Source organism: Orcinus orca, chromosome 2 (genome assembly GCF_937001465.1).
Source record: "Orcinus orca chromosome 2, mOrcOrc1.1, whole genome shotgun sequence".
Classification (NCBI taxonomy): Eukaryota; Metazoa; Chordata; class Mammalia; order Artiodactyla; family Delphinidae; genus Orcinus; species Orcinus orca.
The window spans coordinates 107716920-107744489 of record NC_064560.1 but is presented as its reverse complement, the minus strand read 5'-3'; the positions used below and the strand labels follow the sequence as shown (position 1 = coordinate 107744489).

The 27570-nt window shown below is 46.0% G+C and overlaps 1 protein-coding gene across 1 annotated transcript in view; it reads right to left on the bottom strand.

The window, feature by feature from the left end:
- TNFAIP8L3 (TNF alpha induced protein 8 like 3) overlaps positions 1–12998 on the bottom strand; it is a 39764-nt gene extending 26766 nt beyond the window's left edge. The window contains exon 1 of the mRNA XM_004281276.3: positions 12798–12998. Within this exon, the coding sequence (XP_004281324.1) occupies positions 12798–12849 (52 nt within the window). The 5' untranslated portion in view covers positions 12850–12998. The remainder of the gene's footprint in view (positions 1–12797) is intronic.
- Between the last annotated feature and the right edge of the window lie 14572 nt (positions 12999–27570).

Genomic DNA, 27570 nt, shown 5'->3' with positions numbered 1-27570 from the left:
CAATATGGCTGCTTAATAAGGAAACTCATACTGCTTTCCTCTTGAAGATTAAGAAAGTGATTTTTTTTTTTTAATGGAAGGAAGAACTTTTCTGGAAGGGTTGAAAATGCATAGTTAATATATATTATGTTTTTAAATCTGAAAAGGGGTAAAATAATTATATTTTATAATATAAATCAAGAAAGTAAAGATAGGGCTTCCCTGGTGGCGCAGTGGTTGAGAGTCCGCCTGCCGATGCAGGGGACACGGGTTCGTGCCCCAGTCCGGGAAGATCCCACATGCCTTGGATTGGCTGGGCCCGTGAGCCATGGCCGCTGAGCCTGCGCGTCCGGAGCCTGTGCTCCGCAATGGAGAGGCCACAGCAGTGAGAGGCCCACGTACCGCAAAAAAAAAAAAAGTAAAGATAGACAAAATCCTGGCTGATGGGGAAAATCAATCATTAAGGGTGCTTGGGGCTAATTTAAAACTAGGTTAGAAACTCTGATAAATGTGAGTCTAAAGGGTGAGCACTTCTGTTTTCTACAAGCTTCCTGACTGGGCTACCCCTATTTGATGGACTAGAGTAAAATAAGGTGGAGACAGGGAGGCAGTGAGGAATACCGGGACCATGATATCTCTTATCTTCAGCTCCAAGATGCACAAGAAATCCTCAATACATTTTCTTTTTTTAAAATTGAAGTATAGTTAATTTACCATGTTGTGTTAGTTTCAGGTGTACAGCAAAGTGATTCAGTTACAGATATTCTTTTTCAGATTCTTTTCCATTATAGGTTATTACAAGACCTCAATACATTTCTGTCTAATTCCTTCAGAAATAGATACATATAATATTATCATATAGCTTTTTTTTTTTTAAAGGAATTTTATTTATTTATTTATGGCTGCATCAGGTCTTAGTTGTGGCATGCAGGATCTTCATTGAGGCCCGTGGGATCTTTCGTTGCAATGTGCGGGCTCTTTGTTACGGTGTGCGGGTTCTTCGTTAAGGTGCACGGGCTCCTCTCTGGTTGTGGCGTGCGGGTTTTTTCTTTTCTCTAGTTGTAGCACATGGGCTCTGTAGTTGTGGCGCATGGGCTCCAGAGCGCATGGGCTCTGTAGTTTGCAGCATGTGGGCTCTCTAGTTGAGGGGTGTGAGCTCAGTAGTTGTGGCATGTGGGCTTAGGTGCCCCGCGGCATGTGGGATCTTAGTTCCCTGACCAGGGATTGAAACCCCATCCCCTGCATTGGAAGGCGATTCTTTACCACTGGACCACCAGGGAATTCCCTCATATAACTTTTCAATAATGAGTTTTTTGGGAAAGACCAAACTTGGGGGTGGCAGACCAATACCTACTAAAAGTAAATAATCCTGTTATAACAGAATTTTAAATGCCCCCCTCTTTTTTTTTAATTGTAAAAGTAATAAAGACACAAAATCAATGTGTAGATGAACAAGTGGAAAGTGAAAGTCATTCATGTTTGGGATGGGAGTCAGGGAGGGAGTGAGCGTCAGGGATGCCAGCTACACACACTGCTGGTCAGTGAGCAACAGTAAGGCCACAGTCTAGAGCCAAAATGGCGGCGTCAGCAAGCTCACCCAGCAGGTCTGTTTGGCTGGTGAGGCTCTGGTGCCCTTGGCTTCAAACCTATGAGCTCATCATCCACCTTGACTATTTATACTTCCTCTACCTGGTGTGAGGGCCCAGGCCAGGTGGGCTCAGAGGGGAGGGTGTGATGAGGGGGAGAGAGGCTGCAGAGCTGAAGCCAGGGCAATGGGTGGGTAGGAAGAAGGCTGAAGAGAGAAGCCTGGAATCACACCCCCACCAGTGGGCAGGCAGGAAGGACCCACTGAGGCCTGGCCTTATGGGAAAGTGGATCACAGAGGACGGATAAGTCCACTGAATCTCATTCGGTGGTTGTTTTTAAAATAATAACCTGCTGAAAGTTATACATACTCATTGAGAAAAAATCTGGAAGGAAAGCACAAAGAAGGAAATTAAAATTGCCTATAAACTCATCATATAGAATGGTTAATTCTGTTCCAGCATTAAAAAGAAATGCATGTATGTGAATGTGAGGGAGAGATTTTCCTCCCCTTCTCTCTATAAAAAAGGGGTGTCTGATCTATGAAACAAAAACAGACTCACAAACATAGAGAACAGATGTGTGGTTGCTGGGGGAGTGGGGAGAGGGATGGATTGGGAGTTTGGGATTAGCAGATGTAAACTATTATATATAGGATGGATAAACAACAAGGTCCTACTGTATAGCACACGGAACTATGTTCAATATCCTGTGATAAACCATAATGGAAAAGGATGAAAAAGAATATATATATGTTTAACTGAGTCACTTAGCTGTACAGCAGAAATTAAACACAACACTGTAAATCAATTATACTTCAATAAAATCTTTAAAAAAGGGGTGTATGTATATATAGGTATGTGGGCATATATGCATGAATAAATAAATATACATGTATATATATTTTATCAAGCTTTCTTCATACATTATAATGCAAACACCTATAACATGTTTTTCAAATTAAGTTTTCTTAGCAGCTGAGTAATATTCCTCTGTGTGGAAATGTCATTATGTATTTAGTAATTCAATAACTATTTAATTGAATATTTACCTATATGTTTAGGTTGGATATTTAGATTTGTTTCTGCTCCCCCTTTGGGGGGAGCAGCTTTAAATAATGAAAATCTACCACTTACTTTGTGATTTGGGGTAATCTCTGTGCATCTGTTTCTTTATCTGTAAACTGTAAATAATACCTGCTTTCTCCATGTCCTGGTTTTGCTATGAAATCATGTGTGTAGGATATTTCATCGTTCTTATGACTTCACAATTTAACTCTGAATGACTTGGCAGCTGGTGAGGCCACCAGAGTTGTTGAGAGAAAGTGATGGAAAGTTAACAGTCCGGGTGTAGCTGTGCTGAGTTCACATGTCTCTTGGACAGTCAGAAGATGAGGTCCAGACGACTTTGAAAGGCAGGATTCTTGCTCTGGAGAGAGGAACGGATTAGACCACAGCTTTGGGAATCTTAGGTTCACGCTGGAAAAACGGGTGGTCTTTTCCAAATGAAAGTGTATTGTTAGAAAAGAACAAGGCCGAGAGCTCAGCCTTAGGAGACACAGGTAGGAAAAAGATATTAATGAGGGATGCAGAAGGAGCAATTGAGGAGGCGTGCAGGGAAACCAGGATTATACAAAGTCAGAGAAATCAAAAGGAAAAAAAAAGTCAAGAAAATTCAGGTTTAATTCCCATCAGATACTGTTCTGGGCTCGCTAAAAGTTGACTCTGTATTAACTTAGCTCTGCCTGCTTCATGTGACTGAGATTGAATCACTGAATTAAACATTAAGGGTGAGAGAGGCTAACACAGATGAACAAATTTCCCTCTTTCCTTACAAAATGAAAAATCAATTTAAACAAAGATTAAAAACATAATTGGAGAACTAGAGGCCAATAAATCTATTTCTGAAGCTGGAAGCTATTAAAGTAAACTAACCTTTGCAATTGTCACTGTGCATCTGTAAAACCTGCCAAATTCCTCTTGGGTATTAAAAAAATGTAAGAATCTTCTGAGGGCTCCGTGTAGGGCTCTCCTGACCTGGAAAGTGGGCTGGGTACCCGGGAAGGGCCTGGTGTGGGCCTGTAGTGTCTGACCTCTGGGCAGCTGTGCTGGGAGGGAGAAAGCTCAGGAGAGGAAAAGGGGGGAGGGGTGTCAAGAACACAGTGGAAGGTGTCAGAAGGAAACATAGCAGGGGTCCCTTAGATATCCCAACACCCAGAATAACTCCGATCCTTTTAAAAAATTATATATGTTTTGGGGGAACGATAGAGGAGCCAGAGTGTGTGGGCTCCAATTCTGGTTCTGATGCTGCCTGGCAGTGTAGCCAATGTTCTTAGTGTCCCCAAGTAAATATTTCAGAAGGGGGACTCTTGTTTTCTTACAAAACCCCTTCTTCCCCAAATAAAGGTCTCTTGCATCTTTTCAGGATTGCTTTTGGACGACATTCTTCTGGAAAAGCACATCTATTCTTAGGGCTCAATCTGATTTTCCTCTTTGTACTATTTTCACATATTCTACCATGAGCTTGCATTCCTTTTGTGGAAAATAAATGTTACTAAAAAACAATACGTAAGAGACACCACTAAAAACTCAAACCCCAGTTGTCCAGCTCAGAATCTCAAGTTCTCTTCATTGCACTACAGTCTCATCTTCGAGTTTTCTCTTGCCCTTGAATCCAACTGGTCACCCTGTCCTAGGGATTCTGTATCTGGAATGATTCTAAATGCTGGAGTGGAAAAAGTACTTTAGGACTCAACCCAAGTACACTCTGATAGAGGGAACATTTGTTTGTCTTTGCACCTCTCTTGACTCTGCTTCTCAACCCTTCTCTCCTCTTGTGGTTTGCCACATTCACCACCCATCAGGTTCCCAGGACCCTAGACATGAACGTGGCTGCAGGGTCCTCCCAGGACCTTCTCTCTCTGACAGCTGCTTTGTGCTGCTCCCCTCATCTTCCCTCCCAAACCAACCCTCACCAGCCCCTGTTCTGGAGCCTGTGACAGCCCATCCTTGCCCATGTGTTATTGGGCCATTGCAGGCAACGTCTGCAGCTTAAAGCAGGGCTTCCTGGAGATATAATGTCCTAACCTACCAGAAGGAGGCTAATGAAGGAACTTAATGGTCTGAGGGCCCTGTGGGAGCTGGTGGGGGATGTAAAGGAACCTGGTGGCATCCATCGATCTAACTACATAGTCTACCTGGTAAAGAGCACTGTTTTTGGAGTTAGTTAGACTGGCTTCATATCCACTGAGAAGCTGCACATCCCTGAGCAAATTACTTAATCTCTCTGTGCCTCAGTTTCCTGGTCTATAAAATGGGGTTATTTATAGTACCTAGCCCAGAAGGCCTATAGAAGGCTTAAATACCATATAAACAATTAACCCAGTCTGAAATACATTGTATGTGCTTAATTAATAGAAAATTAAATAAAAATTCAAAACATCATTATTATTTTACATTCAGTACTAGCCCTCTGGGGCTGGACTCTGGCTGGTAAAGACTATCCTCACAATTTCTCATCTTGTTTGATATATGCACAACTTCTTAAACCTAGTTTCTCTACCCTGTAACCTGAACCCCAGCCTTCTCTCCCTGACTTTCTTAACGTTACTCCAAGGAACCAGACTCAAACGTGGTAGGAAAGCTGCTGCAGAGGCCAGCAGACAGCCCCCATCACTTCCCTCCCATATTATTCACTGAAAATCTGTTTACCTTCCCAGCATAACTCCCAGGCCCCAAATCAGGGATGCAGGACATGTGTGCTCACCAGAACAACCTTTTACAGAATTTCCTCCTGCACATGAAACTGGATGCCTCTACCATACAGATATCAACTAGGAGTCTCCATGAAGCTACGCATCACCAAAATGTTTCCTTTCGGGGCTAGAATAGTTTCCCGGAAAGCATATTTTACTTTCCAGAAGACAACCTAGAAGCTAGTGGCTGCTGCTGTGGTTTTTCAACTGTTTAAACCAGTATTTGGATACCACCAAAGTGTCTCCTTTTTTTTTCTGGAGAACTGAATTACAAAATACTGGTTTCTATTAGGGTGTGTCTAGCACTTTCTGTGCTGCCAAGCCTTCCATGTTTATAGTCTGCACACTAGATTTTCCATGAACAGGCTCAAATTTATTCCCAGGCAATGATGTTTAGGAAACCCAATATGAACGTGAAGATTGTTCTAAAGCAGTTTCAGAATTTGTGTTATGCAGTTGCCTAAAAAGAGCATGTCTGATGTATAAAAAAATAATATATTTTGGGGGCATGTCTTAATATATGTTGGGGAAAAGGTACTCACTCTCATATGTTTTCTTGGATTGAGGTATCACAGGAAACTTATTTTTTATATTCTTCTTCTCTATCCTTTATTTCTATACTTGTACAGAATACAGCCCAAACACCCACCTACACAGGCATTTTACAGAAAGAGTTGGAAGCCAAGTGACTGAAAAACAAAACAAAATTATGTATATAGTGTCTTTAAAGAGATTTACATGTGAATTCAAATGGGAGCCAATGGTAACTCTGTAGGACAATGAACCAGTTAGAGAAAAGTGCTAATGGGAAGTGTGACTATGATTTGGTTTTGATGAGAAATAAAACAGCAGGCGCCGTGTTTTTAGAGAAAAATAAAGTAGGAAATAGAGCTTTACATTTACACACACATTCTGTCTCCAGCTCCCAGAAACTTACATGCTGGCCACAATCACTGCAACATCCAGTGTTATGTTTTGAGCAGGTCCGCCCTCTCCTCCCTTTTAGCCCTCTAAGGGGGCCCCACTGCTCCAGGCCATGCTTCTCACAGGCTCCTGTCCTTGCCACCTCCTTGCTCTTCTCCCCCATCTAAATCCTTCACTCCTTCCAGGCTATCCTCAAGGCCCATCTCCTCCATGAAGCCTCCCCACCAGAACCCCAAGCCACGATGCCCCGTGCTCCAAAACCGACACTGTTTATTGCTGATGCCGCCCAGTCTTGCAGATTCCTTTTGGGTGGGTGTTTTCTCTCCCTTTGGCTGCAAGCCTCTTGAGGGCGGGGCCACATCTAATTCCATTTCGGTGTACTACCATAGCACCTCCACACACTGAACACAAAACAGAGGATCAGCCAATATCTGTTGGATCTGTGAGGTCTAAAATGGCTAATTCCATCTGGCTATCTAAATTGCCCTAATGAGGTCTAGATAATGTTTATAGCTCAACAACTATCCCCTGAACTCTGCCCGTATGCAGGGCTGCCATCCATCATGAAACATCCCTGAGGAACTTTGGAGGCCATCTGTGGTGAATGCACGATGTACGATGTACGTACGGCCCAGGTTCCCTTCCGGAATGAAGGACTAAGCACTTCACAAGCTGCTGGTAGTGATGTCTGCAGACAGCCCTCAGCTGAAGGGAACAGCTTCGCCCAAGATGCAGGGATGGCATGAATCTAATGACTAATCATTGTGTCAGGGGATATAAAGGCCTGGCCCCTCACCCCAATTCAGTTCTTTTTTCTTTTTTTTTTTTTAACATTTATTTATTTGGCTGCACTGGGTCTTAGTTTCGGCACATGGGATCTTTAGTTGCAGCATGTGGGATCTAGTTCCCTGACCAGGGATCAAACCTGGGCCCCCTGCATTGGGAGTGTGGAGTGTTAACCACTGTACCACCAGGGAAGTCCCTCAACTCAGTTCTGAAGGGTTTTCCAGCTCCAGAGCTCGAGGCTATTGTTGGATCTGCATTGCAGCTCAGCTTCTCACTCTGCCCAGTCTGGCATCCCTCCCCTCCCTTTCTCTTTCCCAGGTATTGATCCGAAGAGCATCCCCAAATAAACACACTGCATGCTAACCTCCATCTCAGAGTCTGCTTCCTGGGGAACCAACCTGCAATATCATCTATACATCCGTCCATCTATCTAGCCAGCCAGCCAGCCAGCAACCTACCGCTGTGTTTAGGGCACGCAGGTGGTGTTTGTGGGTGCTGATACAGGTGCAAAAGACCCAGTCTTTACCCAGTCTTTACCTCCTTAGGGAGCGAAGGCCAGTACAAGAGATGAGACATGTACAGGAATAACTGTGAAGCACACAGTGGAAAGTGGATGGTGTCAAGAGAGAACATATAAACAGAGACACAGCCAGGGTATAATCCCAGGGCAAGGGGGTGAGAGTCTTCTGGCACTGGCTTAAGATGTGGCCATCGGTATATGCTTCCTACCTCCCTATCTGATCCCAAGCCCTGGAGACAGGATGGACTACGTCCTTATCTCTCTTTGCACTTCCCAACACAGAGTCCCAGACAGTGCAAGAAATCTTAAAACACTGAAGCAAAACACTGAAGGACAGCGTTGGCAGTTCTACTTTATAGGACAGGTTTCTGGCTGCCTGTCTGGCCTTTTAGTGCAGAGTTCAGGAGGCTCCTCAAGATGCTCATTCATTTATTATGTCCATAAAACCTTGGGAACATGAAAGCACAAGACAAGGCCCTGACCCTCAAAGCAGCCCACTATGTGGATGAGGCAGAGGCCCCTGAAAATGTCCACAGATAAGAACAAGACCTGGGACTATGACTAATAGCCAAGTAGTACATCATCCCCAGGTGGTCCCTGCCCTTGGTCGGCCAGTCCCTCAATCGTCAAAGGTTACTCTGTCAGTTGATAAAGGTTACTGAATAGCCTCCATGAATAACCCAACAATGAGAATCAACGAACTCCAGAACCTCATGATCCTCCAAAACCAATGCCCCAGCATAATTTACTGTCTACAGGGGAAAAGCACCTTTAAGAAAATTTAAGTAACCACTATTAAGTGTCTGATGGAAAGAAAAGAAGCACTGGCAGGGTGGGGAAGCCAGTCTCCTGTATTTCCCTGCTTCAGCCCAACTCAACATGCCAGTCCCCTTCCACTCTCCCTCTCCTTTTACTGCTTTTGTACAATCTGTCACCAACTTCTGTTGTTTGTTTCTCTGAAATGGCATTTGCATCCTTCCTCTTCTGCCTCGCTTAGTGCTACCATCCCCTCCGATTGTGTGGCCACGAGGCTCCAAGCCTAGGCCATCCCTGCACTTCATGTCTGTCTGATGTGGCTTCTGAAAACCCAGATCTCAGTCGGTCATGTCTCTGCTCTACTATCAGCTCAACGGGGGCTCCTTCGGCACCATCAGGTACTAGTTATTAAGACCCCCTGTTGTCAGTGGCTCTCCCTACACTCACCTAACTTTACTTCCCAGTACTCCTTAGTATATGTCCTCCACTCCAGTCACCTCCCTGTTTATCTGTGCCTTTGCTCAATGGTGTCTGACTTCTGAAACGCCTTGTCTCCTCTTGGCCAACTATTGAATCCTACCCACTCCTTGCCACTGTGTTCACAAGGACCAAGCTTAGGACCGAGGCGATGGGAAAGACAGGAAGGACAAAGTCAGCGGCCTGCTGTTTTCCTACTTCTTTTATTATTTTGAAGTTTCCCTACCACATCCTGATTCCATCACACAGAAATGCTTTTCTGTAGCACCTACCCAGCCACAGGGATGCTCCATCAGCTTGACTGCCCCAGACCACCTAGCTCTGGGTGGAAGGAGCTTGTCCTCTTGAGCTGGGTAGACTATCTCTGTCTTATAAGTCAGAAAGGGAAAAAGCTGACACTGCTAATGTTTACTCGCTTGTTATTTCCTAGGAAAGACTCAAATCATTGCCGAGTTAATACACCAAGCTCTAGGATTTCTGAGAGATGGATGGTGGGTTTGTCAAAGGAGAGACTGCCAAGTTGGGTCTCTGGAAAGAATCCAGTGTTCCATAAACCCTGTCTCTTTCCTTATCATAGAAAGAACCATGAAATGACAGAAAGGCAGAGGAGAGCTGCAGGCAGCAGAATGACTTAGAAGCACCATCCTGTGCTTCCTGAAAAACAGAAAATGCAGATTAAGACAAATCTCATCCATACACACCCCCTTTACTTCCTATGCAGGGTATTGCTTGATGAGAGAGCTGCACAGCAGATACTGGGGAGCTCTTTGGAAAAGTCTCTTGAAAGGGGTACAGTAAAGAGTAGGTGGTGCTCAGAGATTTCCTCACTCTGCCAATTTTTGACTGGGAAGGCTACGACATGGGCAAAAATGGAGAGGAGAATGGTGAGTACCTCCTGTTTCTCCTGTTACCTTGAAGGGAAAAGGTGCACCAGTGTGTGGGGGGCAATTAACGCCTCTTCTTCTATTGGAAGTGGCATGAAAGTGGCTAATCTCCAGGTTATCAGGTGGACTGGGTAAGGCCACCTTCTCTACTTTGTGCAAGTTTCTCTAGAGCTGAAAGAAAAGGATGGTGAAAGCAGTAGTTTTGAAAGTTCCCATCTTTATGACTTCAGCTGGAAGATGATGTGCATGAGAAGACGTACCTTAAAAATAACTTCCCCCAAACAAAGGGGGGCGGGTGGGGAATGAGAGAGTGAAAAGGATAAAATTCAAAACAAATCTCCTTAGGCAGTTACATTAATGTGATAATAACGACAATAATACTAATTTTTTCACACATGCCTAGTGATTTACATTTTACAAAGCTCTGGGGTACATTATTTAGCAGTGTTCTTACAACAGAATCCAATCAGGTGATAAAAATAGCAGCTGCCATTTACTGAATGATTACCAGGAGGAACACTTTTCATGTGTTATTTAATCCTCACATTCCCCCCCCCCCGGCTTGTACTATTGTTTCCCCATTTTACAGAGGGGGAAACTGAGGTTTAGAGATGTTAAGTAACTTGCCCGTCAGGTAGAGATTGAGACCTGAGTCTTTCTGATTCCAGAGTCCAGGCTCAGGACCTTAATAAGGTCTGTCTTATGGCAGGGCTTTTTCATAAGTTCAGGAAGGGGAGGGCACTGAGGAGGAAGCAGCCCTTCATCTTATCTCCCTGTGAGGTAGGTACACACAGACACACACATTAATACTCCGAGAGATCCCACTTCCTCTGCTGTGCTTCTCAGTTATAAACCCATCCAGCTTGCACAGATACAGGTCCACAGATGAATGTCATGTTACTTACAGGGACAATGGTCAACTCCTATGGATAATTTAACCAGTATCTGAAGCTGCAACAGGAGTTTCCATTTGATAGGATGCAGCCATAGCAAGGCGATGAATTAGCAACTAGTTTTGAAGCTTTGTCACGAAGAATACTTTAAGACTGAAAATAATGAGGGAGACTGAATGCCATTTAGCAGAATGGCTTGTGACATTCAAATAAATGTTCAACTTGAGATTCAAGCACAGAGAGGAAGAAGAAAGGACTGCAGAAAACAGTAAGGCACAAACAAATGGTGACAGCTCAGAGAGCTGACTGCCCTATTCTTCATCAGACCCATCTGACCTCAGTAGTCACAACTGCTGTTAGTTGTGCAGAGGTCTTCTGACACAAACACACATGAACACCCTGGGATACTCCTTGCTGGGCAGGCTGTGGGGAGAAGCAACTGGACTGTTAAGAACTCCTTCCCTCCCCTTTCATCCAAGTACCAACTCTTCTGAGTGTCTCCTGCCCCCCCCCTTCCCCTCCCCTCCTCTTTCTCAAAGCCTCCTCCTCCCCTTCTCCATCAACTGGCATGAAAGATCTGAGGGTGAGAGTAGGGAGAGCATGTTAGTTCCTCCGATTTTGAGAGAGTAAAGTGTCAGTGTCAATGTACTCACTCCCCCTCCTTTTGAGCTCTAGAGATATACTTAGATAGACACAAAACACCCACTGGAACTTTTAAATGATGTGAAGAGATCCACAAGCCACCTGTGAAACAAGATCTTGGTGCTTCACAGTCACAGGAACATACAGGTTCGAGAAGGGCTCATGTTTATTACTTATGTCCACACATACCTACACAAAGCAGGTGGCCCTTGCACACACACAGGCATCCTCACACACGGGCATCTTGACGATGCCATCTTTCTTTTCCTCCATCCTCATCTCTTCCCACCCAACTGTAGGTGTTGACCACAGCCACCCTGTGAGAGGCTGAGGGGTATGATGCAGTATAAAGGGAGTCACTCCGCCCTTGGCTACTCCCTGGCTCTGATTCGTGGGTAAGCCACTTAGCCTTTCTGAATCTTTGTAAAATGGAGATAACAACCACCTGGCTAGGTGCTGTGAAGATAAAGGAGAATAGTATACGTAGGGCCCTTGGTACAGCTCCTGGCGCTGTCCCACCTGGTTCCTGAGCCTGCCTTCCTACACCCACACCTGGGCTGACGGTGCCTCCGGTCACCCGGTCCCCACCCTCAGGACACTGGCCTGACACTGGGAAGACTGGGGACTAGTCCGGGCCCTCAGGCCTGTACCAGGAGGGTTCCAGCTCTCAGGTCACAGGTCTGCTGGCCAGGGCTAGCCTGCAGGGCCACGAGGGCGTGGGGAGCCACGGTCACGTGGGAGGGCCATAGGTCTCCCGGCCGTGGACCTGCAGGAGGCGGGCAGAGCGGGCTGGTGGAGGGGGGCAGAGCCCGCGGTTAAGTCGACCCAAGGCTGTGGGTGGCTTCCTCCTGTTGCTCAGTATCAGGGAGAGGAGGGGGAGGACATTCATTATTTCCTAAGTAAGCGTCCACCCGTCGCTTCGATAACTATCGATTGTGAAAAGCTGGCGGCGTCCCTTAAAGGCGAAGCCGGGACCCCGCGCGCCGCCGCCGCGTCTGTCTTCCCGGACCCTTCGTGGGGACCTCCTCCGCGCATGCAGGGCAGCGATGGGCCAACGCTTCTGCATCGGCTCATCTAGCAGCTTCGGGAACCGCAACCACGAGCTGTGGTTTGACTCCTGCCCGCCCACCCGCGGGGGCCTTTCCTTCCCAGAGCGTCGTGTCACGCCCTCGGAGCGGGTCACCTGTTCCGCAGCGTCCCTGGGGCCCGGGGTTCGAGGAGCCGGCCGGCGCTCGGAAAGTTATTTCCAAAAGCAGATATGCAGCAACCCTCGCTGCAGCAAACTACAGGACGCGGAATACCCGAACCCTGCCCCACCGCCAGCAGCCCGGCGACCGGAGCCCGCTGCCGGAGTCCCGCAGCGCCGAGAGCCACCCGCAAATGCACCTACTCTCCCTCCAGCGCCCGAGTGCAATGGGGAGAAAGCCCCAAAGCAAACTCACAGCGCAGAGCCATCCCAGTCCCGGCCCGGAAAGGATCGGGCTGCTGGGGATCGGCCTCCCGCCTGGCCGCTCCGAGAAATACTCGCGATTTCCCGCCCCGGCCTCCCCTCCTGTCTGCCCCAGCCTTCCCGGCTGGGCTGCTGCGACCCCTCGTACCTGCGGCGGTCCCGGGCTCGCCCTCGCTCTGCTCGCCGGAATCCGAATCCATGCTGCCGGCCGGGCGTCCACAGACCCCCGCCCGTCCGCGGAGCGCAGGGGACCGGCCGGCGTCCGGACTCGGGCTGCCGCGTCGCACTCCGGCCGGGCAGTGCGCTGCGGCCGCGGCCGGGGGGCCGCTCGGCAGAGGCTAGCGCCGCCCGCGCCCCGTTCCCCGCTCCCCGAGCCCGCCGGCCGGTGCCTGCTTGCCAGGCGAGCGCGGGGCGGAGGGTGGGGTGCGCCGGGAGAGCGCGGGGAGGAGGGCGGGGAGGCGCTAGTGGGGAGGAACAGGAGCGTCCGGCGCCCCGCGCGCTCCAGCCTGGGGTTAAATACCCGGGGGGCGGTGCCGCTCCTCCACCCGCGCCCCCATCGGGCGCCCGGAGTCCTGAACTTGTGGAGCCGGGAGAGGTCGTGCGAGCCGGCGAGGCTGAGCCCCTTCCCTTGGAAGTGGCCAAGTTTGGAGAAGTTTTAGGTGAAAAAGCGCCTCTACCCAAGTAGGAAAAGGGGAGGTTTAGAGTGGGCGTGCTGGGGCTGCCCGGGTTCGAGTCTAACTCCACAGTTCGGAGACCTTGGCCGAGTGACTTAACTTCTCTGTGCCCGTTTCCTCACCTGGAAAATGGAGACAATCAGAGTTCCCTTTTGTCCGGGAGGTTGTGAGGGGAGTATATAAATTATGCGTTTGAGGGGCCGAGAGCAGGGCCTGGCACTTAGCGAGGAAGTAAACGACGCGCGGAGGCAACGCTGACGCTGGTGGTTCTTCTCCCGGCGCGGGCGGGGGCGGGCAGGTTGGGCAAGCCGCTGTGGGGCGGGTTCCAGGACGGGGAGCCCTCGCGGGCGTCCCAGGCAGGACCGCCCTGCTGCCAGTCAAGGAGCCAGGCCACTTCCCGGCCCCGACTCAGGGGCAAGAACGGATTTTAAAACCTTTAGTTTGTCTTTAACACAGAGTGCTAATCTTTCTCAATATCCCCTCCTTCCACTTTCTAAAAAAAGAGAGAGAGAGAAGCGGCTGTATATTTATTTAGTAATTAAGAGACTAAACTAGGGGGGAAATGCACGGAGCAGTAAGGCCTGAGGGGATCCTTTGTTGTTAATTCGTGATTATCCACGCAGTCTTATTTTCTCCCTGAATTATCAGCTGCAACACTTACATAACCTTAGCCTGGCTTCTCAACATACAAATTGTGGGCAGAGAATACAAACACACTTTGTTGACCTGCGCAAAATGAAATTGGGAGGAGAAAAGTCTACCAAAAAGCGCCGTTTATTGTTTCCTGTGTGCACCCATTTAATCTCTAGAACGACCTAGTGAGGAATTTACGTCGAATGATTTGAAAATGCTTTTTTGGAGGTCAAAAATGGTTGAAAGTTGGCAGTTTCGTAGAATTTAACCTATATTGTTATCTCCATTTTGAGATGTGGAAGCTGAGTCTCAGGGTAGATAACTTTCCTGTGGTCTCAGGTCCAGTATGTGGGTGAGTTGGGCCTTGAAATCTGGTCTGATGTGCGGACCTGCTACTGACCGCTACGGTATAGTGTCACAAGTGTGTTTGGCCTCTTGGCTCCCTGAAGTCTACCTCCTTTGGTGAAGGTATGGGTTTCTCAGAGTGCACATACAGCTCTCCTTTGTGTTCTCAGAAAACGTTTTTTGGATGGCCAAACTCATGGACTTTAGCTGGTAAAAGTTGGATGGATTGGAAGGGTCAGAAGAACCCCACGCTAGAAGTGTGATCTTGGACAAATGGCTTGACCTCCCTCAGTTTCCTCAGGTGATGGCATCTCCTTCATAGGGTGGTTGTAAGGAAGTGAATGAAATAATGAGTGTGGAATTTAGTACCCAATGCCTGGCACACAGTTGATGTTTGATAAATGGAAAGAATTTATTCTTAGAGCTAATGGGTCCCATTTAGAAAAACAAAATATTTTAAAAGCACATATTTAAGTGAAAAGAAAAAAGTAGCAGCAACATTTGGATAAAAGTTGACACTCAAAAAACAAATAGCTGGGATCATTTTAAAAGTTTGGCATCATAGCTTTGTAGTCTTGAGGAAAAACAACGATGATAGCGTCAGAGAACAGAGCGTATTGGATTGAAAAGTCATCCAGCTTCCTCTAAGAAGTTGTTGCCTAGGTTCAACAACAGGAAATGTGAAACTTTCTCTGTTCGCTTAGACCTCCTTTCCTGGCACTTGATGGACGCGTTTTTGTTTTTGTTTGTTTGTGTGTTTGTTTTAATGGACAAGTGGTCTGGGTTGAAGACAGAAATACCACTGAGACATCTGTGTATCCCAGAGAAAACAGGGAAGCTCACTACTGGAACTTGATCAACAGTAAACAAAGTACTGGGAGTGCAGTTCACAATACAGATATGTCCATCAGTCATCAGATCTTTACTGAGTACGAAGTACACTTTAGACCAGAGATAAAATTCTGTGGGCAGAGGGAGGGGGAGGGCTAGTCACAGTGCTCCTGAAAAGTCTATGAGGTGAGTCTTTAATAAACAACACCTATTCATTTATCTGTCCCTGTGTTCAGTCATAGAATATTTCTGCAAAAGGAGGCAGACATAGAATGAAAAATTGAATGTGGAATTAAACAATGGAGAAGAGACATCCAAACTAAATAAGATCTCCATTCCAATTTCCTATGATATTCAATCTGTTGTCATGGGATAGCAAGACAAAGGGAAATGACTGCTGGCACGCATGTGTGTTTAATGAAGAACATTAGTGGAACATACCTTATCTGTCCTCCCAGTGTGGAAAAATCTGTATAAGAGAAGGAAGTCCTTAAAATAGTATCCCACGGCCGTCACCCCCATGAAAACAGTGAAATCTGAAGTGGTGAATCTCCTTTACAAACCAATCCTAGTATATTTCTTTAAAAGAAAGAAAGAAAGAGAAAGCTCTTAGAAAAGAGGAAAGGACTTCTGTAGTTCCTCTGTGTATTTTTAGAAGAATGGCATTGCTTTGCAGACTTGAATCTAGGGTCTGAGGGTTATAAACTGCTTTCCTCAGTGTTTCCACTACGTCTTTTCAGCTTGGCTACTCTTCAGACACAAAAATTTCTAACTCTTATTGGTCATTTCTTAGCTTCAGCTAATGAAATCGGTAGCTTTTTAAGGAACTTGTCTGTCTGGTGGGAAAAGCATGTTTATTTGTAAGGCGTCAAGAAACAGATCATAAAATAGATCCATTTCTGCTAACACAATAATACTCCTTTGATCCAAGCCAGTGCTATGACTCATCTGCCTGTCTTCTCTTGTGGGATGGAAAGGGAGCTGTCTGCAACCTTCGGCAGACAGCCGGGAGAAGGGAGGGAGGGAGGTTCCTCTCACAAACCAGGGCTGTGGTTCTACTTTGAAAACCCACAGGGTCCTGGAACTGCTGTTTTTCTGGGCTGAAGTGGCCCTTGGTACTTTGGAATGAGATCTTGGCCAGGATAGCCCCATTTTTAATAACTTGTTTCAAGGTGGATATTGGCACCAAGGAAGCTTCTGCCCAGAGCCAAGGTGACCTCCACGGGGCTCTAGGCAAGCTGGACAGCGGGGTCTGAGCTGGCTTCGTATCCATCTGGCAGAACAAGATGCTGGGAGACAGCCTTGAAAGAGGGGGATTTTCCTATTTTTTTTCTCCTGGCTAGCAAAAATAAGTTTTATTGCCCCCCCAACCTTATTTCAAAAGCAATGCACATCACTGTAGAAAAAAATGGAAAAGGGCTTCCCCGGTGGCGCAGTGGTTGAGAGTCCGCCTGCCGATGCAGGGGACACGGGTTCGTGCCCCGGTCCGGGAAGATCCCACATGCTGCGGAGTGGCTGGGCCCGTGAGCCATGGCCGCTGAGCCTGCGCATCCGGAGCCTGTGCTCCGCAACGGGAGAGGCCACAACAGTGAGAGGCCCGCGTACCGCAAAAAAAAAAAAAAAAAAAAAAAAAAAGGAAAAAACTTATAAGCAAAGAAAGAAGAAAATTTAAAAATCCATTCATAATTCTACCAGTTGCAATAGCTATTAACATCTTTTGAAAAATTTCCTTGTTTGTGTGTACAGTATTCTGCTTTTGTAAATTGTTTTTCCTTTTAACGATGGTGAACATCATTCCATCTACTCTCTGACAATAGGATTTTTAATAGGTGCACAGTATTCTATTGTATGGGTGGGTGTACCATAAGGTATTTCAGCAATCCTCTATCGTTGGGCATACAGGTTTTTTCCAATTTTCTGCTAAAATAGATAGCATCAGTGAACATCCTCATGTCCAAATCTTTGCACACATTTTTAAAATTTATTTATTTATTTTATTTATTTATTTTTGGCTGCGTTGGGTCTTCATTGCTGTGGGCTCTCTCTAATTGTGGTGAGTGGGGGGGCTACTCTTCATTGTGGTGCACGGGCTTCTAATTGCAGTGGCATCTCTTGTTCTGGAGCACAGGCTCTAGAGCGCAGGCTCAGTAGTTGTGGCACGTGGGCTCAGTAGTTATGGTGCACGGGCTCAGTAGTTGTGGCTCGCAGGCTCTAGGGCGCAGGCTCAGTAGTTGTGGCGCATGGGCTTAGTTGCTCCGTGGCATGTAGGATCTTCCCGGACCAGGGCTTGAACCTGTGTCCCTTGCATTGGCAGGCAGATTCTTAACCACTGTGCCACCAGGGAAGCCCTGCACACATCTTTAATCAATGTCTGTGAACCTTCAGCAGTCTCCTTCGTTCTTGGGAGAAAGAAACAAGACAGAAGATTATAGCTAACAAAATAATTGCTATATCTATGCTGAGACATTAAGGTTATCAAGAATTTTAATGAGCATGAGCCCTCTCGGCAGAGGGTGGGTTAGTTGAATTCATGCTTGAATTTATCAAGCATTGCTTGAGCCCAGGGGGCGTTCCTATAGGTTGAGGAGAGAAATGGAAAACATCCTTCTGCATTTCTTTGTGGGCAGTATGTCCTCTACAGAGGCCCATCCACATCTAGACACCTGTGGGAGGTAGGGGTGGGAGAGGCTGGCAATTTGGGCATCAGGCTGTTCTCCCAAGCTTTTAGCTTCTGCCCTCATGGGCTGCCTACAGGACAGCTTCCTGAGCAGTGAATGCAGTGATAGTGACTGTAAAGCACTGATTCAGAGGGAGAGGGAAATTGAGAAAGAAGGAAGAGGAAGAGAAAGAGGGAGAAAGAGGAAAACTCTATGGGCCCAGTCTCTGTTGTGCTTTGGCTCAGATTCCTATGGGGTTGTTTGTAAGCCTTTCAAACTGCCTTACAAACAGGATGAGGATCATAGGTTCAGCACCGCTAGGAGTCTCCCCGATTGCCACATATGGTGTCTTGGGCCCCCTGTGGCGTTCACTCTGGGGGTTGCAGGACGTGACTGTGCTGTATTGGAGCTGTTCTTACAACCATCCACTGGGCTCGTACATGGGCACCCTAAGTGACTGTTTTAGCTGTGCTCTATGTCTTCCCATCTTCCTGGATCCTTACACAGCTCTGTGGCGTGGAAACCGTCTATTTATTCCTACTGGGGAGAAGAGGGACTCAAGACCCATGAGGCTCAAGCAGCAACTAGAGTCCTGACAGTTTAGGAAGATGAGAGCGTACGCAAAGGCTGGATAGGGGCAATTATTGTTCCAGTTTTCAAAAGTAAGAAATGAGGGGATTTCAGGAATAACAGATTGATGGCCTTTTTGCCACTCTAGCAAAAGTCTGGAACAAACACGTTTATAGACGTTTAAAGAAGAAAGCGGTGATCACTAGCAGCCAACATGGGTTCATTATCATGTCTCATTAAAATGACCATGTTAACTTTCTTTAAACAGGGTCATTAGGTGTATAAAAGATAATTTTATTTAACTTCGAGCAGAAAGTATTAGTTAAGCACCCTCTGTGCTTCAGGTGCAAAGTGAAGGGAACTGACTGCCACAGATATTACATGTTGTGATTTAAGTAAAGATTTTGATGAAGTCTTATGTAGAGAATGGACTTGAGGACACGGGGAGGGGGAAGGGTAAGCTGGGACAAAGTGAGAGAGTAGCATTGACATATATACACTACCAAATGTAAAATGGATAGCTAGAGGGAAGCAGCTGCATAGCACAGGGAGATCAGCTCAGTGCTGAGATAGGGAGGGTGGGAGGGAGGGAGAAGCAAGAGGGAAGAGATGTGGGAACATATGTATATGTATAGCTGATTCACTTTGTTATACAGCAGAAACTAACACACCACTGTAAAGCAGTTATACTCCAATAAAGATGTTAAAAAAAGAATTTGATGAAGTCTTAACATAATTCCCTTGCTGTTAGGTAGATCTAGAACTGGTTGAACAGCCCTACCCAGTGAGCCTTGATTCATGGTTCTGAGTTAACTTGGAGGGAGTTCTCCAATGGAGTGACACAGAGCTCTGTCTTGGCTCTGGTCTATTCTGTTTTTTTTTTTTTTTTTAACTCTTTTTAAATCAGTGCTTTAGAGGTTGAATTTGGTTGTGCTTATCAAATGTGTAGCTGCCTTGCTAGGACAGGTCAGGGAAGACTTGAAATCACATGGAAAAGGTATATGGGTCTTGACTGTCCATGAATTCCACGAGTCCACAGTGGGATAGCAGCTGCATTGCTACAAGAAGGGCAGGAATAGTCCTCTGTATTTGATCTGGTATTATGGACACCAGGGGTCTTGTGAACATCTGGTGCCACATTTTAAGGAGACATACCAGGGAGCTCCCAGAGGAGGGGAACCAGAGCAGTGAAGGAGGTTTGGAAAATATTCTGTATGAGGAGGTTTGAGTGTCAGGCTTGGGAAAGAAAGAAAACAAGACATGACCAGGTGGATGTCCTCAAATGTGTGAAGACCTAGACTCAAGGCTGATACAGAACTGATAGATAGATGTTATAAGAAAGCAGAATTTGGATCTAGGGCCAGTCTCGGCCTGCTGGCCTTCAGATCCATCTGTGTCCTTTCTCTGCTCTGTATGGAGGAAGGGCTGACCCTTGCAGGCTGCGTTTGCCATCCTGTAAACTAGGTGCCAGCTGGATCCAGCCAATGTGAGGCACTGGCAGAAGATTGGAGGGCAGGGCAAGGGAGAGCCAGGATATTCTCTTCAACCCTCTATCCCTCAGTTCTATGATAGTGGCTGCATCTCCTCTGTGGCTCCAACTCCTTCCAGATGGACCCACTGTAGTTCCAGCTTCCATCGGGTGACCACGGCTTCTGGGTTCCAGTAACAGCACCTCCTCCCTTGTGTCCCTCCAGCCCAGGGTGGCAGTGGCTTCCTGCTGTTGCTAATATCTAGGTTGCATTACTGTCCTCTGGGTTCTCAGCTTTTCTGTCACCACTGTAGTTGGTTCCCTGTGTTACTCTTTTGAAAATTATATATTTTCAGAGTTGGGATTAGAACTCAAGGCTCCTGACCCAAGATCAGCGCTCTTTTCCTTTTATGTTGGCTCTCCTTCTGCATATATCTTTATTAACTATCCACTCGTGGATTATATTAATCACTCTTTTGATCTATAGGAGGGAAAACTGAGTCTCCTAAATCCTTTTTTAAAAAAAATTCTCTTATGATTATGTGACAACCTAGTTCAATAATGCTTACTTGCTAGTTATTTTACAGGACAAATACTGCTCGCCAAGTGTTACCGAAACCTTTTTTTCCTCCCTTCAAAGCATTTTTTACTTAGAAAAGCTAAATACATGCTCCAATCTGGAATATTCCATTTATGTAAGTCTCTGATTTCATAATGTCTATGCTGAATCAAGGGCTGTAGAAAAGGGAAGGAATGCTTGAGGTCACTAATCCCATCACCTTAGATATAAAGAAACAGGTTCAGAAAGATGGAGTGGCTTGCCCAACATTAGGGGCAGAAGTGGGGCTAGAACCCAGGTCTCAGGCCTGAGTTCAGGATACTCATCATACTGCCATGCTCCCATAAGGGAGCTCCCGTGATCCTTTATGGGAGCATGGCAGTATGAGCTTACTGTTTACTCTCCTTCACTACATCCAGTTTTCCATCTGCTTCTGCCTTCGGTTCCCAAATCTCTTCCCCAATGCTGATCTTTCCCCTCTTTTCAACTCCTGCTTACCAGGAGTTTTAGTAGCCCATCTCCACTTGGAATGGAATTATCAAAAGCAGGACTTGACCAACCCCTCTTTTTAATTTCTTTTTCTCATCAACATCTTCCTTCAGTTCCCTATCTTTCCTTTCTCCTCCCCTCCCCTTCTTTTCTGGATTTTCAGACTTTCCATTCTTCTCTCTTCTCAAGCCAACATTTTCCTTCCCACCAAGTCTTCTCTTGGCATTGGCCTTTAATCGATCCCTCTCTTTTGTGTTCAAAGCCAATCTGCCCAACTGAAGCCATCAGCACTTCTAAGGGAGGAATGTTTCAAACACTGGATCTGATTCCTGGTTGCCATAAACCTTTGATCATTCTCTGAGGAAAGCCATAAATTAATGTCATCTTTTGGCAGGACTCCTGGGACTATCCAGATTACTTCCCTGGCCTCTTGATTGTGGATGTGATCGTCTTAACACCTCAAACACTATGGCATAGATGGGAAATCCTCCCATAGCCAAGAATAAAGCATTTATTTTAGGTCAAACCATTAACACGTATCATCCCATGGGAATTTCCAGTGTTTCAACAACTTTCTCTTTTGGCTGTCAGTATCAGTCTTAGCTGGTTTTTAAATCTTTCCAAATTTGTGTTATCTAGACGTTCATGAGTGGTTAGATTTATTGAAGCTCTTTCAGGATAACATCATTACAATATAATATTTGAGTCACAGTGACCTTGTTCAAATGAACTAATCCTACCCCCAGACAGACACATTGACACCATATTTCCAGTTGGCTTAATTATATTCTTCTATCCTTCCAAATTTTTGTTACTTTCTTCCAATGTGGATTTTCGTCAAGTCACATACTTAAGAATCCAAGAACTCAGTTCACCCTTCACATTCCTGTAGCTCACACTTTCATTTCTCTTGGTGAAGTTGATAAGTCCAAGGATCAAGTATTGGATTTCTGTCCCAGAAAATAAGTGTGGGGGACACCTGCCTCCTTCCTTAGTCCAGGTGATAGTGCTGCAAGAGCTAGCAGGAATGGGGAGTGGCCCAGAGGAAAGAGGGCAGGCTTGGACACCAGGACCTGAACTGCATCATGTTCTCCTCTCCTAGATAGAGTGGAGGGTGGGTCATAGCAATGCTAACTCTCAGTTCCAAATAATCACGTCTTTCCAAAATCTCCATAGTTACCCAAGGTGCCAATAGCCTCCCAGTTCCCCAGACTTGTAATCTTCATATTAGTTCTGTGATTTTTTTGGGTCCTACTTCCACTTTGGCGTTCACCGTTCTATCAAATTCTAATGCTATTTCTTATACAAGTTTCTTGATTTTACCCTTTCCTTTCCAAATCCACAGTCTCCCTCCTCCCAGCTCTTCACCCGTATCTTGATTGCAGCAGCAACACTTCCCCAGCGTTGCCCAAATCTCTCTACACGCAAGCCAGAGCTCAGGCTCCCTCAACCGTCACTATTTTTCACTCGAGAGCTTGTGTCTAAAGAACATTCTCTGTTCCCTGTGCACAGGAGAGCCTTGACTATGTACCAAAATAATGATGGGTTTATCCCAGTCCATCCCATTTCAGTCTCTCCCTGCTTCCTGCCTTAATTTCTCTGGCTCTCTGTTTGCTGCAGCTCCATCCCTGATGTGTGGGCTGCTCCCACTGCCTTCCCCTAGCACAAGGCCTGTCTCCTTCCTGCCAGCCTGGATGCTGTGCTGTGATTGTTGGAGGTTTTGACTCTCTCTGGCTTGGCCTCAGGCCCTTGTCCCCAGAATTATCTTCTAGGGAACTTTGGGCCAGCATGCCCTGGTGTTCCTGGAACCCACATCTTCTTCTTGGCTTTGCTTCTGGACCACTAAGTGTTGGGTAATTTCTGGCATGTTGGAGTGAAGACACCTGGATTTTTGTCCTGGCTGTTCATGAACTCAATGTGTGAGTTTAAATACGTCAGGGCTGCGTGCCCCAGCCCTCTTCAGATGCCAGTTCTGAGGACCTTCAGCTTGCCATCTTGCATGCCTTGAACATGATACCGCACTTCTCTGCTAATGCCTGAGCCTGTCCTGACCAATTCCCTTTCCCCTGACAAGATGAGGAGGGGATGAGTCTTGTTTGTAACCCGGCATTCAGCATACCCTGGGTCCCTGCTTATTCACTGACCCACAGTTTCTCCTTGGATCTGTCCCACAGACTGTGTAAACCAATGTGCTTTGGTCTTGCCTCAGTTTCCCCATTTGCGCTCACGTGTTCTTCTTGGGGTGGTGGCCCCACCTTCGACACCGACTCTGAGGTCTGGCCATTTCCTATTACTTGAGGTAGCAAGAGCAAGGCAGTTTTCATCTCTAGAGAGTTTGCCCAGTACAAGCTACTCTTTGGAGACTCTTACTTTGCTTCAAAAATTAATTTGATTGGATATTTTTGAATGGCCAAAATTTTTTTTGATTATCAATTGTCTTACAGCACCTTTTAAGAACATAACCAAGAACCAGGAGAAGTCAGATAGTAAAAACCCTTGAGCTATCAGAAAAGTAAAAGCTATCTTTTAGTCGGAGGAGAGTCCCTTAGACTCTCACTCATAGTCTAGCTTTTCAAGTTCTGTCAGGTGTGAGGACAAGAGGGAGGGGTGGAGCAGCCACTCCAGGCAGCACTGGAGCCAGAGTGGAGGAGCTTCTGTCCTCGCCCACATCCCCGGGGTGCTCACCTTCCCCTATGTCCTGGTGGCTTCCCACTGCAAACGCCTGCAGGCTTCTGGGAGTGCTGGGGAGCTAATGGCAGCAGCCTTCAAAGAATGGTGGACAGAATTTGGGAATAAGATCTAGGTTTCCACCCCTTGTGTGGGACAGCTCTACACAGTCTTGTAGAGGCCCCAGCTGCCCACAAGGGTAAGTTCCACCTGTAATCTATGCACCTGTGTGGGCTGCTTTCCCTTTCCTGTCACTCTCCCAGCCCCCTGCTGGAGCTTCCTGGAATTACCACCCTAACAAAAAACTTGTTAAATCCTTAAATCCTTATCTCAGGGTCCATGTCACAGGAAGCTATCCTAAATCACATGTCAAGCAAAAAGGCCGAGACATGATGGAAAGAGAAAATAGAAGAACGTTGAAAAGGCAGAGACAAGAACTAAAGTATCAGGGCCCTGGGCTCATCTAGCAGGGACCATTGGGATGAGGGTATGTGACATAATTATTGCCACACTGAGGGCTATAGTGGTGATCTGTGGATAGTGTATTCTCTCCTGGAGGCCTGGGAAATAAGTACAACATTTTAGAAAGGTTTCTACCTGAAGGAGTAAAAATAGGTTGGGATGCTGAAAGGAATAATTCATTGGCTCTCTAGAAGCTTGCGTTTCTTGGATGCCCCTTTCCCTGATAGCTAGGATTTAACTGGGTTTTCAGTTGAGCTAAAATTATTGCTTTCAAGCTTCAAAGCTCCTGGTTCCCACAGTTTGATTCTTTGAGATTTGTATTCTTCATGTTTTTCATACTGTTCGGTTTTATCCCTTCTCATCTCCTGTTTGCATAATGGAGTTCTCTTTTTAAAGTCTGCCTTCCCACAGAAGCCCCTTTCCCTCCTTGGTCATTCCAACGGCCCTTCTTGTGTACCATTATCTCATTCTTGGGGTATGGGGATCGTCTCTGTGTTCAGTATTCCAAGGGCCAGTGTACTGAGATTTGTACTTCTGTTTTGTTTCCAATCCAAATTGATTATTTTTTTGCAGTTTTCATCCAGATGTTTGATATCATGTAAACACAGCTTGAAAGTGTTCCTGAACTGCTTACAGATGTACACCAGTGAAATCCTTTCCAAATTATATATAATGATGCTCTATTTATATCTGTGTCATAGTCTCTGGCTTGAGTTTTAGCTATAAGACTAAATTGGAAAGAAAGTGAAAAATTCACATGTGTGGGTGATTTGCCTACTTGATTAAAGATTTCGGATATTTGGAAATATTCAGGAATTGACATCATTTAACACTGAATTCTGGCATATCTGTAGCCATGGTGTTCTGAACTGAATGTTTGTGCCCCCATTCGTATGTTGAAGCCCTAAGCCCCAGTGTGATGGTGTTTGGAGATGAGTTCTTTGCGAGGTGATTAGGGTTAGATGAGGTCATAAAGGTGGGGCCCTTATAATGGGATGAGAGCCCTTATAGGAAGAGATATCAGAGACCTTTCCCTCTCTCTCTGTTTTTCTCTCCCCACCACCTCTTTCTCTCCCTGTGCTCACATAAAGAAGGGGTCACGTGGGCTTCCCTGGTGGCACAGTGGTTGAGAGTCTGCCTGCTGATGCAGGGAACACGGGTTCGTGCCCTGGTCCGGGAAGATCCCACATGCTGCGGAGCGGCTGGGCCCGTGAGCCATGGCTGCTGAGTCTGCGTGTCTGGAGCCTGTGCTCCACAACGGGAGAGGCCACAACAGTGAGAGGCACGCGTACTGCAAAAAAAAAAAAAAAAAGAAGAAGGGGTCATGTGAACACATAGTGAAAAGGTGACCATCTGCAACCCAAGAAGAGAACTCTCACCAGAACCTGACCATGCTGGCACTTTGATCGTAGACTTCTGGCCTCCAGACCTGTGAGTAAATAGAATTTCTGTTGTTTAAGCACCCAGTCTATGGTATTTTGTTATGGGGCCTGAGCAGAATAATACACATGGGGACCCAGATCTGTTGATCCCTTTAGTGTATGGTCACTGTGCCTCTCAAACCTGCTCTATACAATTTAGACCAAGCTGAGACCTCCTTGATTGGTGTTTGGCATCAGAAAGATACCTCTAAGCCCTTAATCCTGGATCTACTTAATTCTTATCAAAGGCTTGGTTGCAGATACAGTATTTATGGGTGATTGCATAAAGGATATTATAGCATATTGTATTTTTTAAAGATGGCAGCAACAATATCTCCCGTCCACATACTTTTCTGCAATGTGACCTTGACAGGTCTGCTACCAAGAAGTGGGATCTTTGTCCTCTCCCCACAATCTGGGTGGGCTTGTGACTTGTTTGTAACCAACTGAATGCAGTGAAAGGGACTTTGTATACTTCTGAGGTAGGCAAGAAGTATGCAAAGTATATAGTTTCTGTCTGGCTCTCTGGGAGACTCACCTTCAGAGCCCTGAACTGGCATGTAAGAATTCCAACTACGTTGAGGACTCCATGCAAGGAAGCGTTGGCCATGTGAAGAGGCCATGTGTGAGCCCTCCTGTTCCAGCCAACAGCCAATCAACCACCAGACATGTAAGTGAAGATGCCTCCATCTGCCAGCTTTTGAGTTGCCACTAGATGAGTCCCAAACATTGTGGAGCAGAAACAAGCTATCTGTGTTGTAGCCTGCCCAAATTTCTGGCCCACAAAATTGTAAGCAAAATAAAATATTTTTAAGTCATCTTAAAAATTTAAGTCATAATTTTGTTATGCATCTACAGTAACTGAAAGAGATATGCATTTCATTTGATTCCTGTGAGTAAAATCCCATCTGTGGATCAAGCCAGACCAACAGAAACCTACCTTGTTTGGATCATTGAGTAGCCCTCAGGTGTGGTGCCCTGGTTTGTACCATCAGGCAGGATCAGAGGCAGCTGTTCTGTAGAGATACTGTTGAGGATGGCACAGAGTTCACTTAGAGCTTAGTGCAGGAAAAATTGTGTTTCCTGGAAGCAACTGGTATCTTGCAAACACTATGCATCTTATTATTGCTCAGCTTTCCCTCTTTGCTTTGGCTTCTAGGAAGCTCAGGACTAACTCTGTGACCAACCTGTAACAACTAATCTTATTTTTGTATCCTGCTGTATCTATTTTTTTTAGCCCCTCAAAATACTTTTGGAATAAGGTGGGGTATAAATGGATTAACGTGGGAATGAATGTCCCTCAAATCATTCTAGTATTTGAGAGTGTTATTAGATTGAGCTAGTGTTATTAGATTGAGCTAGTTCCAACATATAGCTTTATTAAAAACCAAACATATCTTACATATCAAACATATCTAAAACAAAAATACAAGAAGCTAAAAGGGGCCATCTAGACCAGAAGTTAAAAGAAATAATAATCCACTACAGAGTAATATAACATCATTTAGTAAGCTAAACAATGAGGTGTTTCAACAGGGAAAGTATATTTGTTGGGCATCCACTAGCTCTCAGGCATTTTCTAGATCCTTTATTTACGTAAGTGCATTTAATCATGTTTAATCCTGATAGCACCATGGACATAAGGTTATCTTATGTTGCAAATGAAAAAACTGAGGCTCAGAGAGGTTAATAAGCTTGTCCCAGTCACACAGCTAAGTGAGAGAGCTAAGGTTCAGACTCCATGCCCTTTCCAGCTATGGTGGGATTGATGACAGCTTTGATGTGCACATAAGTTAGAATACTTCTCCGGGCATAAATCAAACACTGTTCAAGTGCAGATGAATCTGTTTCGTGGGGATGGGGCTTTGTTGCAACTTGTCATGGTGGAGGAGGGATCCAGGGCCCTGGGGTGCAGCTGGCAGGGAAGGCTGAGCCGCTGCAGGAGAGGAAGCAGTGACATGCCCCCAAGGGACAGCCTTTTACACAGTCTTCACTTTCTCAGCCCACACTTTCAGAATGGGTGTTTTCTTTTCTTTTTCCCCTTCCATGTTGTCACCACCACACCCCACCCTCCACAGGAGAATATCATTACTTCTTCAAGGAGGCTCCCTGGAAAACCTCTCGGATGTTGGCCACACCTGTGGG